At 38.1% G+C, this 14133-nt stretch overlaps 5 protein-coding genes across 6 annotated transcripts; all 5 read right to left on the reverse strand.

The window, feature by feature from the left end:
- Positions 1-106: 106 nt before the first annotated feature.
- Positions 107-1557, reverse strand: c1qb (complement component 1, q subcomponent, B chain). Its single transcript, XM_056731450.1, has 3 exons — positions 1443-1557; positions 1112-1280; positions 107-919 (listed from the first exon to the last, which is right to left on the reverse strand). Exons 1-3 carry the CDS (start codon positions 1443-1445, stop codon positions 381-383), a joined length of 711 nt encoding a protein of 236 aa, XP_056587428.1. The 5' UTR covers positions 1446-1557; the 3' UTR covers positions 107-380.
- A 390-nt stretch (positions 1558-1947) lies between these two features.
- On the reverse strand, positions 1948-3070 carry c1qc (complement component 1, q subcomponent, C chain). The gene is made up of 2 exons (XM_056731441.1): positions 2807-3070; positions 1948-2632 (listed from the first exon to the last, which is right to left on the reverse strand). The coding sequence occupies exons 1-2, from the start codon at positions 2982-2984 to the stop codon at positions 2073-2075; spliced, it is 738 nt and encodes a 245-aa protein (XP_056587419.1). The 5' UTR covers positions 2985-3070; the 3' UTR covers positions 1948-2072.
- A 1075-nt stretch (positions 3071-4145) lies between these two features.
- c1qa (complement component 1, q subcomponent, A chain) lies at positions 4146-5419 on the reverse strand. The gene is made up of 3 exons (XM_056731451.1): positions 5287-5419; positions 5031-5191; positions 4146-4893 (listed from the first exon to the last, which is right to left on the reverse strand). Exons 2-3 carry the CDS (start codon positions 5179-5181, stop codon positions 4286-4288), a joined length of 759 nt encoding a protein of 252 aa, XP_056587429.1. The 5' UTR covers positions 5182-5191; positions 5287-5419; the 3' UTR covers positions 4146-4285.
- Positions 5420-6030: 611 nt separating this feature from the next.
- fbxo40.1 (F-box protein 40, tandem duplicate 1) lies at positions 6031-9239 on the reverse strand. The gene is made up of 3 exons (XM_056731247.1): positions 9230-9239; positions 6766-8559; positions 6031-6511 (listed from the first exon to the last, which is right to left on the reverse strand). Exons 1-3 carry the CDS (start codon positions 9230-9232, stop codon positions 6305-6307), a joined length of 2004 nt encoding a protein of 667 aa, XP_056587225.1. The 5' UTR covers positions 9233-9239; the 3' UTR covers positions 6031-6304.
- fbxo40.2 (F-box protein 40, tandem duplicate 2) lies at positions 9140-14000 on the reverse strand. 2 transcript variants are annotated; one of them, XM_056731249.1, is made up of 4 exons: positions 13692-14000; positions 13441-13479; positions 11493-13271; positions 9140-10052 (listed from the first exon to the last, which is right to left on the reverse strand). In XM_056731249.1, the coding sequence occupies exons 2-4, from the start codon at positions 13441-13443 to the stop codon at positions 9873-9875; spliced, it is 1962 nt and encodes a 653-aa protein (XP_056587227.1). In that variant the 5' UTR covers positions 13444-13479; positions 13692-14000; the 3' UTR covers positions 9140-9872. The 2 variants fall into 2 exon arrangements, with proteins under 2 accessions (XP_056587227.1, XP_056587226.1); XM_056731248.1 differs by having other exon boundaries at positions 13441-13532.
- Positions 14001-14133: the final 133 nt, after the last annotated feature.

The raw sequence follows: 14133 nt of genomic DNA on the forward strand, positions 1-14133 counted from the left end.
TTTTAATTTTGTATTTTCAACACATTTGTGTGATTTTACCAAAACATGTTGTGACTAATTTTTAACTAATAAATGTAGTGAATAATAAAAAAAGGAAAGAAACAACAACTTTGTTAAGCTTTAATCAACACATTACATCTGATTCCTATAAATTCCCAAGCAATGTTTCACAAATAAAACATGAACCATTAACTATGACTTTTTCCCTTAAAATAACTCTTGATTTGTGGCTTATTAATAGTTAGTAAGTATAGTTATAAGGTTTAGGGATTGGGTAGGATCAGGGATATAATGACCAATAATAGGCATGTTAATAACAACTACTTAATAGTGAGAATTACCCCCTATACTGAACTGTTACCTATTCTTTTGTATTACTCTTACATTGGGAAGAGTAAGAAACCTGTAAAGATACAGTCTGTGTCTTTACAAAAGATTTGGCTATGATCTGTAGTCTGTACAGACACCTTGTCTCCTTTGTTTAGTGGCAATACCACAGAACCTGAGGACACCGATATAGCATCAGGTTCATCACAAAACTTGACCTTCTCTAGCTCCCCCACCTGAATTTTTAGACAGGAATTCCTAGAGGATACATGGTAGCTGATATAATACATGCCAGCTATTTGTACATTGAAGATACCATTAAGGATAGGATCATCATCAATTTGGATCAATGGGATATCAAAGTTTATTTCTGTGTCGGGAATAAACCGAGCTTGAGAAGTACGTCTTTTATAAGAGAAAACTTCATGTTGTTGAACAATGTTTTTGCCTGTAAAAACCACCCTTTCTCCCTTCGGGCCCGGACGTCCTGGGTTTCCTTGAATCCCCTTATCACCGGACGGGCCAGGCCTGCCTGGTAATCCAGCAAGTCCAGGCTCTCCTTTTGGCCCACTGACCGGGACACCATCTTCACCTGCAAACATGGCCAATAAAGACTCCTTTGATCTTTCTGTGCCATATTTTCTTTCATTTCAGAGGTGCACAAAGTATGTTTATAATTATGTACAGTTTTATAAATGGTTTGTGAAACATATTATCAGCTTTGATTACATACAGCAAGCTTTGAAAGAAAAATTCACGGATTTGTGAAAAATTATCCCCATACCTCTATCTCCTTTTTCCCCTTTTGGCCCGTCCCTTCCATCGGCACCATGGGCTCCTGGAATACCAGGTCTTCCAGGATAACCCCTCACACCATCACATGTTTTCGACTCAGAAAGAGCCACCAGCAAAAGCAAAACAGTGAACTGCAGTGTCGACATGAGGATAAACCCCTTTCAAAATGAAAATAAAACATTTTAAACACCCAGTACTGAAAATCTCTTTTCCTAACTTGTGTCGGTCGATTATACATTGAACTTTTTGCACCAGCAGCATACTTTGAATTTTAATAAAAGGAGTTAAAAACATCAAATAGTAAGCAGCTTTTAACTTACCATCTTGTAAGGAAATCGTTGAATGTCTTAAACTGAATGTTTTCACTCGCCTGTATGAAGGGTGCTTATTCTCAAATTCAGAAGTGAAAAATGTTGCAAAATAAAGGGAAGTTACAAGATAGTCACACACTATTTGTCTTGATTTAGATCATTTTTTTATTATTGAAACTTAATTTTGCAAGTGTTTGCAAGTTTCACATCCCATCCATCTTTCTAACCCGGCTTGCCCTCTGCAGGGTCTCGGAAGGGCTGGAGCCTATTCCAGAATCTCAAGCCATAGGCAGAAAACACTTAACAGATGGAGTTTCATATACTTTTTTTCATAGAAATGTAACATTTTTTCCCGCACAAATCTAGCTTTCATATATTGTGCATTATCTTTTATTCTCTCAACAGTTTGCCAATAATGTATGGATTTGTATTTGTTGAAAGGTTTTTAAAATGTTTGCTTTCTTATGATGGTTAATATATAATGTGCATTTAAATAACAACACCACAAAGAGAATATATTTAAGCATATTGCATTTTTTTATTGAATCAGCAGTCAACACTTTATTGTGTGTAATGTTCCATAAAGTTTGAAACAAGTAAAAATAATTTGCTCATTTTCATTAAAAAACAAGTGCAACATTAAAGAGCGTGGATCAGGAAACCTGAAAAAACACTGTCACCCACATCCCCTGCAAACATGCCATTATAGCTGTTTGTTTGTAGCCAAACGTTCTGGTTTTGTTTCAGGGAAATTGCCAAGCCACCAGAAGGCGCTTGCAGGCTTTTGGGGGTTTTCTGATGATCACAGAAAGTAGCTGTCTTAGTTCCATCAACCATAAGGACAACACAAAGATTTTTGTCATAAGAAGTTGCATGAAACACAAAATAATAGTACCCAGAAATTTGACAAACAAATTTTCCATCATTATTGAAATGGCTGTTGATAAGGGTGATATTTTTACTGAAGCGTATAACAGCATGGGGTTCTGGTGGGTTTCTTGTAAGACGTGATACGCTGAACGCAGACTGCTGAAGAGATGTGGTGTCTCCAAATTCAGCATTATCTCCTGGCTCCCCAGGGGGACCAGGTGGCCCTATGTCACCAGCTTCACCTGGGCGACCTCTCTTTCCACGGCTTCCTATAACTCCAGCATCTCCCTTTTCTCCTTTTACTGTAGTATCGTCTCTGAGAGGAATCCCTGTTAAGATATTCACACTTCTCCAGTAACACTCCAAAATATGAAAGGTTGCAATTGCACACAACTAAAGACTTCATGACAAGCATATATCTTTTATTGGCAATATTTAAATTACATAGAATACAGTGGGTATTTTATTTATGTGTTTTTTCTCTTAGAAAGAGTGAATCTTACCTGGATCTCCATTATCTCCCTTTATTCTCTCTCTTCCATCGCGTCCAGGAAGCCCAGGGATACCTGGCAAACCAGGTGTGCCCGCATCAGGACAAGTGTCCATGGATACCAGAGAGAAGCAGAGAAAAACTATGACAATGATTCCAGACATTCCAGAAGTTCGATGACGATCAAACATGTTAGCTGTGTATTGAGAACACTAAGCGCTGACTGTCTGAGTGTTCATGGACACGAGATCTTGAAATAACAAGCACAATGAGTTCCTCTTTTCGAATGCCCCTGAAAACTTTCATCCACTGATTTTAATATCTCTGTTATATTTGCTGGACATGAATGAGATTAAATGGAGAGCACATGGAAACTTTTGCTTAAGTCTTTTGTGTCTCATACTGTATATTTCTCCTTAGAAAAAGAGCCAGAAATCTTATATTTGTTTCCATTAGATATAAAACTATGTCACAAACTAAATTCAGATTTGCCAAATATTGCGATATTATTGAACATTATAACATCAAATTCTGATTTTTTTACCTCTGTAATATTCATTTCACATCTTTGAACGCTTCATGTATCTTAACAACTATCTCATTTGTTTCTATTTGTATTTCTACAAAGCAATTTTAGGAAACATTGGAGACTGAATACTTAAATGAAAATGTATTAAACCTAAATGGTACTTAAATGAAACCTAATTAAACCTAAATTAACTTAAAAATTCCTCAAAAGGAACCCAGTGAACATGTTGTTGTAATGGCAGAGTTGAGGGATGTTAGAGTTTAGGATGTTTAAAGGAGGGAGTATCCTTTTTTGAATAATATTTAATATATTTAAATATTATGGATTTTGTTTCCATATGGGGAATTTGAGGATTATTAGTTGTAATAATAACTGCCTGCTCCCCCAAAGTTACTTAGGTCTCTCCTTGGATGTACATCTATTTGCCATTTTATTGTTCACTGATTGTCAGACTGCTTAGAAATGCACTCCTTTCCTCAAGAAATGGCACAATTGTTGGTTTCATTCATGTCACATATAGCTGTCATTCTGAAACCGCGTATCTCTATTTTGTGTGATTTGTTTTATTTTTTATTATATGTCACACCATTTTGCAAATATCTAACCAATAGAAAGTAAATAAAGTGATTGTCAACTTTGACAAAACAGTATGTAATCATTGAAAAAGGTTTCTTCCATTTCCTGAAAAACTGAATTTTCATGCCGAACTTTCCTGACAAACACCCCACTAGTTTTCTTTCTTTTAAAGAAAACTAGTAAGCATGCTACAACAGCGTATTTTAAATCTAACCACAGTGTACAGTGACGTAATAAAACAAAGCACTTCGGTTGTATAGTTTTTATTGAAATTCATTGGATACATTTATATGAGAAGTTAGAGCTCTGTTTAAATGCAAGTTTAATGCAGATGCTTCATTTACATTTCACAATAAGTCATTCAAACTGTTTGTAATCATGTCTGCACTAAGCGCTGTGATTGATTAAAAATCCATTGAACACTGTAGAACCCTTTACAGAGTTTTTGGACATTTCATTGCTATTTTTATCTGCATTCTCCTTGAAAGGTTCAATCCATACAGTATTACTCTGAGCTAGTTTGAGTACAGCGCCACCTGACACAACATGAACTCGTGACTGTGGGTGAACATCACAAAAACTGAGGCTGGCAGGAGTTTCACTGTTACTTTTAAGCCTAAGACATAAGCGTCCTTCAGACACTGCGTGAAACACAAAGTAGTACACCCCGGGAACCCTGCAGGTAAACTTGCCCGTCTGGAGGTTAAAATCTTGTTTGACGTTGCTTAGTTGGGTATCGAAGATCACAGGTCGGTTATGTTGAGGATGATCTTTTGCAGATCGTAGCACAGAGAAGGCCGGTGTCTGACTGGGGATGGGCTTGTTACCCGGTCCACTAGATGCAGTAGAACCCTTAGGACCAGGGGAACCAGGGCCACCAGGTTTACCCATCGGCCCCATCATACCCTTTTCACCTTGGGGTCCTTGTGGACCTCTGCTGCCAAACTCTCCTTTGACTTCATCCAAAGCAATCTTGTTGACCTTTATCTGCAATGCTGGAAACATACCTTCATTCATAGTCATATCAGACACTTCATGCTATGGTGAACCCATAGCTCATTGATTAAATACAACAATTTAATTTCTTTGATCGTTTTAACTGGGCGGTGCATTTCACAAATTACTTTCCTACCTGGTTGTCCTTTTTCTCCTTTTGGTCCTTGCATGCCGTCCCTTCCGGGAACTCCTTGCAAACCATCTTTCCCATCCTGTACCCGACAATAATCCTGACAGAAAACAAGCGCTCCACACCAAACCACAGGAAACAGAGCAAACAAACGCATCCTGAAAATTCTTATCAGAAACACAAAAATGTAAAAAACAGCTACAAATTCGTATGTTGATTATGGTTAAACAAGCATCTTTTTAAGTACACAATTCTGCCTTACCAGTGTCTTTTCCTGACTGATGCAAAAGGAAAGGTTGCTGTTGACAAAAAATTGTATTGTTTCATTTCTCCAAAACTAAATTAAAAAATCTCTCAAAACGCCATCATGTGCAATTTTTTCTTCCGCATACACGCATGTTCCCTATTCTCAGAAAGACATTTTTACGAAAAGTTCATCCAATCATAAAAAAATTATATAATGTTTTTCATAAAGTAAAACACTACAGACAAACCATATTAAAGGAATAAGCCATTAACAAACCTCTGCTCTAAAAGAGCTCACACAGGCTCACTATGAATAATCTGTCTTCTACAGCTCAATATTTGCCATAACTCATAATTTTACAAAATTGGAACGTTATTGGTGTTGAATAGGTCTGTAAATGTAAATCTTCATACTTTTAGAGTTATATAATCTCAACAAACCACAATAAAATGTAAAAAAACAATTCAATTACTTCAAAAATTCTTAATAAACTTGGCTTTACAGGTCATTTCATCATACTAGTTTATATTTTAATCAGTAGTGAGTTAATAAAACTTACAAAACATTGAAATTGGTTGACACATTTTGATGTGTTGCAGTAATGTAAAAAAGCTGAAATTACTTGTAAATCCAAGTTGATTGTACTTAAAAATCTAAAAAAAATCTAAGGCAGCAAAGACATATATAGAATTTATTTTTTAGTATCGGAGAAACTAGCCATTTGGCAAGCTGTTGCATCTTAGTCATCCAGATGTTTAAATCACTTTTTATGGCCTTAGCAGAATTACACAGCTGACACATACCAGCTTACTTTTACACCCTGAGAAAGACGCTTTCTCATCAAGAAGACATTTCTATAAATACATTACAACACAAAGTCAATTTAAGGAAACATAAATGCAATAAATCTACACTGTGATTGCTTGCATTGAGAGTGTTACGGATGCAAAATATAAAGAAGCAACACATTACAAGAAGATTGCATCACAACAAATGTAATATGTGTTCAACCAAAGTCTGAAATAGTACAATGCTATTTGGGTTTGATGAACATGGAGATCAGATTATGTTTCTTTTTTTCTTCTTTCTCTTGACAGTCAAAGACACCAGTTAAAGCAACCGGTTCTGTTTTACTCTCCTTTTTATAGTGTTCGCAAACCTTTAGATGTTCTGAGATCGGAGGGATTTGATCAAAACACCAGCCATTCACTGTGGAGAAGAGATTGCTAAACTGCCAAACCTATAAAGCAAAGTTTTTATTTTTTAGATATGCACTAAAAAAAGGGCTGTGACTGCATACAATATTTCCTCGAAAAGAACATTCTTTCATTATTTACTGACTGTAATTTCAAACCTGTGTGACTTTCCTTCTTTCTTATTTACATTATTTTGACATTTGTCAAAATATCTTATTTTGTGTTCCACAAGATACAGATTTTGAATGACATGAGTGTGATGACAGAATTTGTATTTCTGAGTGCTCTATTAACTCACCTTTTTCCTGGACCTCCAGCACCAACCCCCATGAGAGTAGACCTTCTTTTCCCACTTCAATGAGACCATGCCTCTTTCATGAAGCAAGGTGCCACACAACTCCCTCATCAATTGAGAGACCAGAGCCAACTGGGACAGAGTAAAGCTGTCAAGAAATCCAGCAATGTGAAACAGAACTTCAAATGGTAACCTGCTCAGATCATCTGTATTCCTCGCACGCTTCCTTCCCAAAGTCACAGTCTTCACACCTTCATATAAACGATCAGAAACCTCCGGTCTGAGGCAGAACGTGCTAAGGTCTTTATTGTAGAAGACTGTCGCCCTATGAGAGCTGGGTTGAAACCTTCTTTGAATAAAAGTGCAGCCAAGATAGGCGAGAGGGCACCTCTGTTCGAACCAGCCGCTGATGCAACTCTGGATGTCCGAGTGGACGTTCTTGAAGTGCGACGGGAACTCATCTCGCCTGAATATGTGATTGCACAGGTACGTGAACACTGAGCTAGATTTGTTGTGTCTTCTAGTGACGCTTTCAGTCTGAATCTGGACGTGAAGTTTCAGGGGTCGGTCAGCAGTGAGGTCTTCCAGTGAGGTCTCTGGTTTGAATGGGGCAGAGTAAAAATCGTATGTCTGTGTTCCGACATCCACAAGAAGAGCATCTGTGAAGATGGATTCAGCTATTAGGTGTCCCAGTAATTCCTTCTCCAGAGAGCACAGCAAAGTTGCTTGAACCTCATCCCATTTTGGCATGTCGTCGATTTCGACACCCAAGTCGGAAGTGTCGACGCTTACGCTTACCTTCTTGTGATGGGAGGGGTTACGAATGCGGTTTTGTTTTTCTTTAAAACTGATCGGGACTTCGAAACTGCGGACCACTTTAATTTTCATGGGCTCTAAAGATTTATATAAAAAAATATTTTTGGGTCTTGTGTCGCATGCAAAAAGAGACGTGGCAGTGAGGAATTTATCTTCATCCCCTTTGTATCCGTTACTCTCGTTTTGCACCTGCGGCTCTTCCTTTAAGATTTCTAACCTGCTTGGGTTGGCCTGTGGTTTTATTCCCTTCCCACCCGTGGATGTCAGATTCTGCCCTGAAGCTTTTATAGTATGTTTGCAACCACTCAATTCCATACTGAACATTTTCTCCCAAACATTATAGCTTTCAAGATCAACCACGTCAGGATTTATCGCCAATGCTTCTCTTTCCTCTTGAGTCAGACCTTCTTCTTGACACTCGACATTTGAAGCACCATCAGCAGACACAGATGATTCCTCGACCCCATTCAGGAGCGGTTCCCCTCCCACGGCCCCCTCCAGCACCATGACATCTTCAGCCACCGGTTCAATAAGTTCAGGAAAGATCATCTTCATTTTGAGAGACTCAAACAGATGTTGCTGATCTCTCAGAGCCAAGGACAGATCGAGAGGTTCCTGAGTGTGCTTCTCCTTTAAAATGTTTTGATAGAACTCAGGTGTCTCGGTTTCTTCGATGGGCCAACGGTTCCATTCCATAGAGCAGAAGATGACACTGGCAGGGCACACTTCCAGGTGCTTAGCCAGCTTTGAGCGGCACATGGTGAACGGGCAGCCGTATTCAACGTTGAGACAAGAAACCCTCTCGTTTGGGCAGAGAAGCATATGTTCTTCTTCTTTGCACAGGTGGAACACGGCACCGCAGAGGCCACGGCAGCTGATGATCACGCATGAGACCGAAATCTCGACCGGGGTCTTGCAGCATCGGCTGTGGCAGCTCTCGCAGTGCCGATGAAGCGTGGATGCTTGGGTTCTTTGCTTGCCCTGTGAATGTAAAGATGGTCAGAGAATTTATAAATGTGTATGTGTATAATTTACAAATGGAATATTGTAAATAGGAATCTCAACATGGACTTACACTTTGCATTGTTCAACTTCTAAAATAAATGTACATTCTCAAAAATCATGTATTTTATTGTGTATTCCAATTAATATAAATCAAACTGCAGTTGGTTTGTTGATTTAAGGCATAATAACTCAAAACATAAAGCTAACTAACACAATAAAACACAATAAAAACATGATAACACAATAAAAACATGACTTTCTTCAAAAATCTTCAGATTTTACTTACTTCCTGAATGCACTTATCAATTGTTTTGTATTCCGTTCAGATCAAACAGCATCAACGTTTTTCAATTCATATGTATTTATTGGAAAGGTAACAGATTATACATTTTTAGTACTGTAAATCCCCCTGCTTTGACTGCTAATTCCATCATGTGTTTAAAACTAAATGACAGAAATATAGACATATTGAAAGCTAACTAAAAGCTCTGCTTCTTGGCTATACCCAGAAATGCAATAACAAAACAGATTTATATTTGAACGCATATTGTTTTTATTAACTGTATAAAGGTTTAGACTGTGAGGTTGGCAAGTTTTAAATCCATTTCATGGCAAACACTGAAAAGGCAAATGAAAGTCGTCCTACCATAGTGTGTTCACAGTGAGCTCCGGGTTCTGTTTGGCATAGTGGACTTTAGGTAACTAACCTATAACTGTCGCTCCCATTTGATAAAAATAGACAGACATTCATAAACTTCGCTTTGAAATACAAGAGTCATGTTACGTGTGCTGTAACTTCAGCCACTCAGATGTTTCAGTCTGTATTGAGGTCAGTTTTGAGGTCAGTTTTTCTTATAAATAAACTGTTAATATAGAGGTGATTCATAAGATCTAACACAGCATTGCACAGGATAGTGTTTAGATACACACATCATTTGAAATTTTCCTTTGCTATATCTGTTTTCAAATTGGGGTTTGCTGATCATGCAAATGTTGCATAACTATAAAGTGCAAATAAACTGTTTTATTTTACTCATTGGTTTTAGTTTCTAAACTAAAGTAACAACATTATATTAAAACATGACAGACAGCTATGCAGATGTATTTAAATAGGAGACTATGCTGTTTTTTTTCACATGCAATGGAATTTAAAGTTACATAGCACAAAATAACGGCAGCATTCAGTTACATGTAAAGTAGCTATAAAACAATTGCAGCCATTCAAATCAAAACCAAAACAAATAGAAGACATCAAAGTTACAGTCTCGAAATCATTTGCGTCCCATAAATTAAGTGAGCAAACTGTGTCTCTCATCCCCTTTGGTGGCACACATACTGGTCAGGGCAAATGGCTCGGTTTTCATTTCAGTTTGGTAGAATGGACAATGTTTCAGATGCTCAGACATTGATGCTGTGTCATCAATGCACCAACTACCCACTTCACTGAAAAGAGTACTGAACTCCCAGACCTGAGAAAGAGGGGAAAAAATATATTATTTTTACTTTCTGAAATTGTTGTCACAATTTAATAATGAGATTTGGCAAATATTTGTGCTACCTTTAGTTTACCGTAGTGGTAAGTAACCTTTAATTTATCTTTTAATTTTGACGTGAAATTTCTTTGAGTAAAACATTAATGTGTAATAATCAGCCTCAGCTATATATTTTTAAACTCCAATTTAACTTTAAAACAATTAAATAATAAAATCTATATTTCACAGTTTTACATTTTTGCAAAGCTGCTTATACTATTAAAACGTATATTGTATGTATTAAAAACACCAGTAGAGAAATTAAATTCTGAAAAAAATGGTGAAAGTTTAATACATTGTATTACTGCCATTTAGAGTTGGGAATCGATTGAATTTTATCGATTCCAATTCTGATATCGGTTTTGATTTTTATCGATTCCCAATTTCGATTCCACATTTGAAGTTAAACATTTAGATATCAACCTGCATGGTCATATAGCCTTTTTATTGACTTGTTTGCAAAATATGTATATATTTATGAGCACCATTTTGTGTTTATATATACATAGAACCATGATTTTTCTGATTTATTACAATTTGTATTACCATAGCTGAACTACATCATGGTGAAACTGTTCTAACTATAATGAAACTTATATTAATCTGTGGTTCCTGTGATTTTTAATGCAAATACTATAGTTAAACTGTGCTCATTATGGTAAAAATATTATTCATTTTCATAAGGGCTTTTGATATCACCAGATCACGCAGCGCTTGTACTTTTCTGAAATACACACGCAGGAATTGATAAGAGGAATTCAAACTTTTAATCTGAAGTATCCGATTCCTATTCCTTTTGTTTCCGATCTGATTCCTAGCCTTTCGATTCCGATACCCCAAACATTTTTTCTACATTAATCAATCAATGGAGTGTGAGTTCCTCGCCACAGCAGGGCAGTGTTGGCTTGCTCACAGGGAGACTGGATTTATTTATTTATTAATTAGATATTATTTATTAGAATGATCTTGCTCGTTCTATAAACACCATGCACTGTGCTGTGTTTCACCTTTTCTGTTTTTCCTGTTTGCCCCTGTAAAGCTGCTTTGGAGTAATGCACATTGCGAAAAGCGCTGTATAAATAAACTTGAATTGAATTGAACCCTACTGCCATTTTTTCTTGCAACTGTACTATTCTATTGCTAGAACCATATGTGTGTCAAATTATATGGCATGTAAACTAGTAGCACTAACAGTAAAAGATGGTTATAAGTATTAAGATGATTATAACTTTCTACATAGAAAGAATCAGGTTTGATGACAAATACATCAAATTTCAACTTTTCTAATAGATCATAAGCACCCGTCATTTCATACTTTTCACATAAATACGATTAAAATGATGCACCCCTAAATTGTCTACTAAAAAGTGCCCTTACTATAGTTGGTTTCCAGCGGGTTCCTCCGTGAGAGTATGACTTTTTGTGCCATTTCAAGGTCACCATTCCTCTATCCAGAAGATGTGTTGCACAAACATCCCTAAACAATCGTGAGACCAAGGCAAGCTGAGACAGCGTAAAACTATCCAGGAAACCAGCAATGTGGGAGAGCACCTCAAAAGGAAGATTGCTGAGAGAATCTTCATATTTCACACGTGTCTTAAATGCACCTGCGTTCTGTGAAGCATCCATCAAACATGTAGGAACTTCAGGTGTGAGGGTGAAGATGCTCAGATCTTGGTTGTAGTGCACTGTGGCTCTTTGCGTGCCCGGCTGGAGTCTTCTCTGACTGAATGTGCAACCAAGGTAAGCCAAAGGGCATCTCTGCTCAAACCAGCCGCTCAGACAAGACTGGATATCCGAATGTACATTCCTAAAATGTGAGGCGAACTCATCCCTTCTAAAGAAATGACCACAGACAAATGTGAACGCTGATGTCGATTTGTTGTGTCTGTGCGTAACAGTTTCGGAATCAAGCTGAACGTAAAGTTTCAAATCCCTGTCTGCTGCAACTTCAGCGAGGGATGCGCTGTACTTAAAGGAAGTTGTGGCAAAGTTATACGTCTGTGTCGCGATGTCAATGTAAAGTCCATCTGTGGGGACGGTTTCACTTATTTTGTGGCCTCGTATTTCAGTCTCGGCGGAACAAAGTAAGGTGGAAAACATCTCATCCATTTCATGGCTATCTTCCTCAGACGCTTTGACATCAGATGTTCCCACACACTTGTGCTCAGTCATCACCCTGGTGGTGGAGTCTTTAAATTGAATGCGTTTTTGTCTGTAACTAGTAGGGACTGCGAAGGAGCGTAAAGTCTGGACTGGTATGGGCTCCAGGTTCCCATAAACAAAATCTCTCTCTCTGGGCGTGCAAGCATCCATCTGACCAAAGGAGATCAACATGCGACCGTGGTGCACTATATACAAGTTGAACTCACTGGGTTTTAACTCCTGCCCGAGTCTTTCTAGGACGCCATCTTGCCAAGGTGACATTCCTGTTTTGGAAAGGTCATAAAAAGTGTTTTCTGCCTCTTCTGCTTCTTTTAATGTTTCTTGCAGCTTTGTTTCAGAGGAACCTGTTGGTGATGTTTTTGTCTTGGACGCATCTATCTCGGCCTGCTTGCAATCTCCTCTTTCCCTGCTGAACATTTTTTCGAACAGATTGTACTTCTCTTTGTCAACGGCGTTGTCTCCATCTTCCTCTTCTTCCTCCTCCTCCTCCTCCTCCTCCTCCTTCTTCTCCGTCAGATTTGTTTCCTCTTCTCGTTCCTCCATCAACTCAGGAAAGAAGTTTCTCATTTTCAACCTGGCGCACAGATGTTTCTGGTCTCTCAGTGCCATGGAGAGGTCAAGTGACTCCTGCTCACGGATCTCTTTAAGGAGGTTACTATACAAAGGAGCGTCAGGGTTCTCAACAGGCCAACGGTTCCACTCCATCGAGCAGCAGACGATGCTTGCAGGACACACCTCCAAGTGTTTGGCCAACCTTGAGCGACACATGGTGAAAGGACAGCCGTAGTTAGCATTGAGGCAAGGCACCTTCACGTTGGGACACAGCAGGGAGTGTTCGTCATCTTTACACATGTGGAAGGAGGCACCACAGAGCAAGCGACAGTTTACGACCATGCACGACACGGAGATCTCGATGGGGGCTTTGCAGCGACGGCTGAAACAGATCTCACAATGCCTGTGCAGCTTTGGAACAGTTCTTCTATATCGGCTCTGTAGAACAACATAAAAGAATACCAAGACAGAACAACTTCAACTGATTAGAAATGACCAAAGCTTATAGACCAAAAGTCATAGTTTATCTCAGATGTGAGAAATGCACAATGCACAAAATATAAGGGCAAAGCAATTTATGAATAATGAGAAAATAAAAGGAACATACCATTATGATATGAAGCAGTGCGCATGAGCCACAGCGGATCTGACCGAGGAGAATAGTAGGCCAATTTTATGCATTAAAACAAATGGATTTGCCTACAGTATTTAAATGCAAATTAATATATAAAATGATGTAGTAGAACATATAAATATGTTATATTTGTTGAAACGTTTCATTCAAATATTACCAGTTTTTAAAAGACCTTAAAGTAAGCAGGTGGCTAAACTGTGCTAACAGCAAACAGCTTGACTTACCTAAAGGGTGAAGCATGTCTCAAGTGTTGTCAGAGACCTTTATGAAGAACTGGATTGTGGGTCATGTTATATATAGTTGCCACAGCTGACAGCAGCCGGTTAAATTACATCTTGATGCCGTGGACACCTAATATAACATGTAATACGACATATAACACTAAAGGGAAGTGGAATGTGTTTATTTTATCACATCATAATGAAGCCCTTTGCTACGTTAACAACGAGCACACAGAGGTGTAGATTTGTCCAGCTGGAGTGAAATTTGAGTTTTGATGTTTCATAAGTTGTCAACTAGATGGCAGACTTCTCCTTTTCATTGCAAAGAAATCTGTACGTAACCTTTGTTAATGGTAACCAACCTAAACATTATTTATGATCTAAGTTTTTGGCTCGTGATGTACCTGACGTAGTTGCCCAAGAGTTTTTAGCAAATAAAATCATT

Source organism: Triplophysa dalaica, chromosome 19, assembly GCF_015846415.1.
Source record: "Triplophysa dalaica isolate WHDGS20190420 chromosome 19, ASM1584641v1, whole genome shotgun sequence".
NCBI lineage: Eukaryota > Metazoa > Chordata > Actinopteri > Cypriniformes > Nemacheilidae > Triplophysa > Triplophysa dalaica.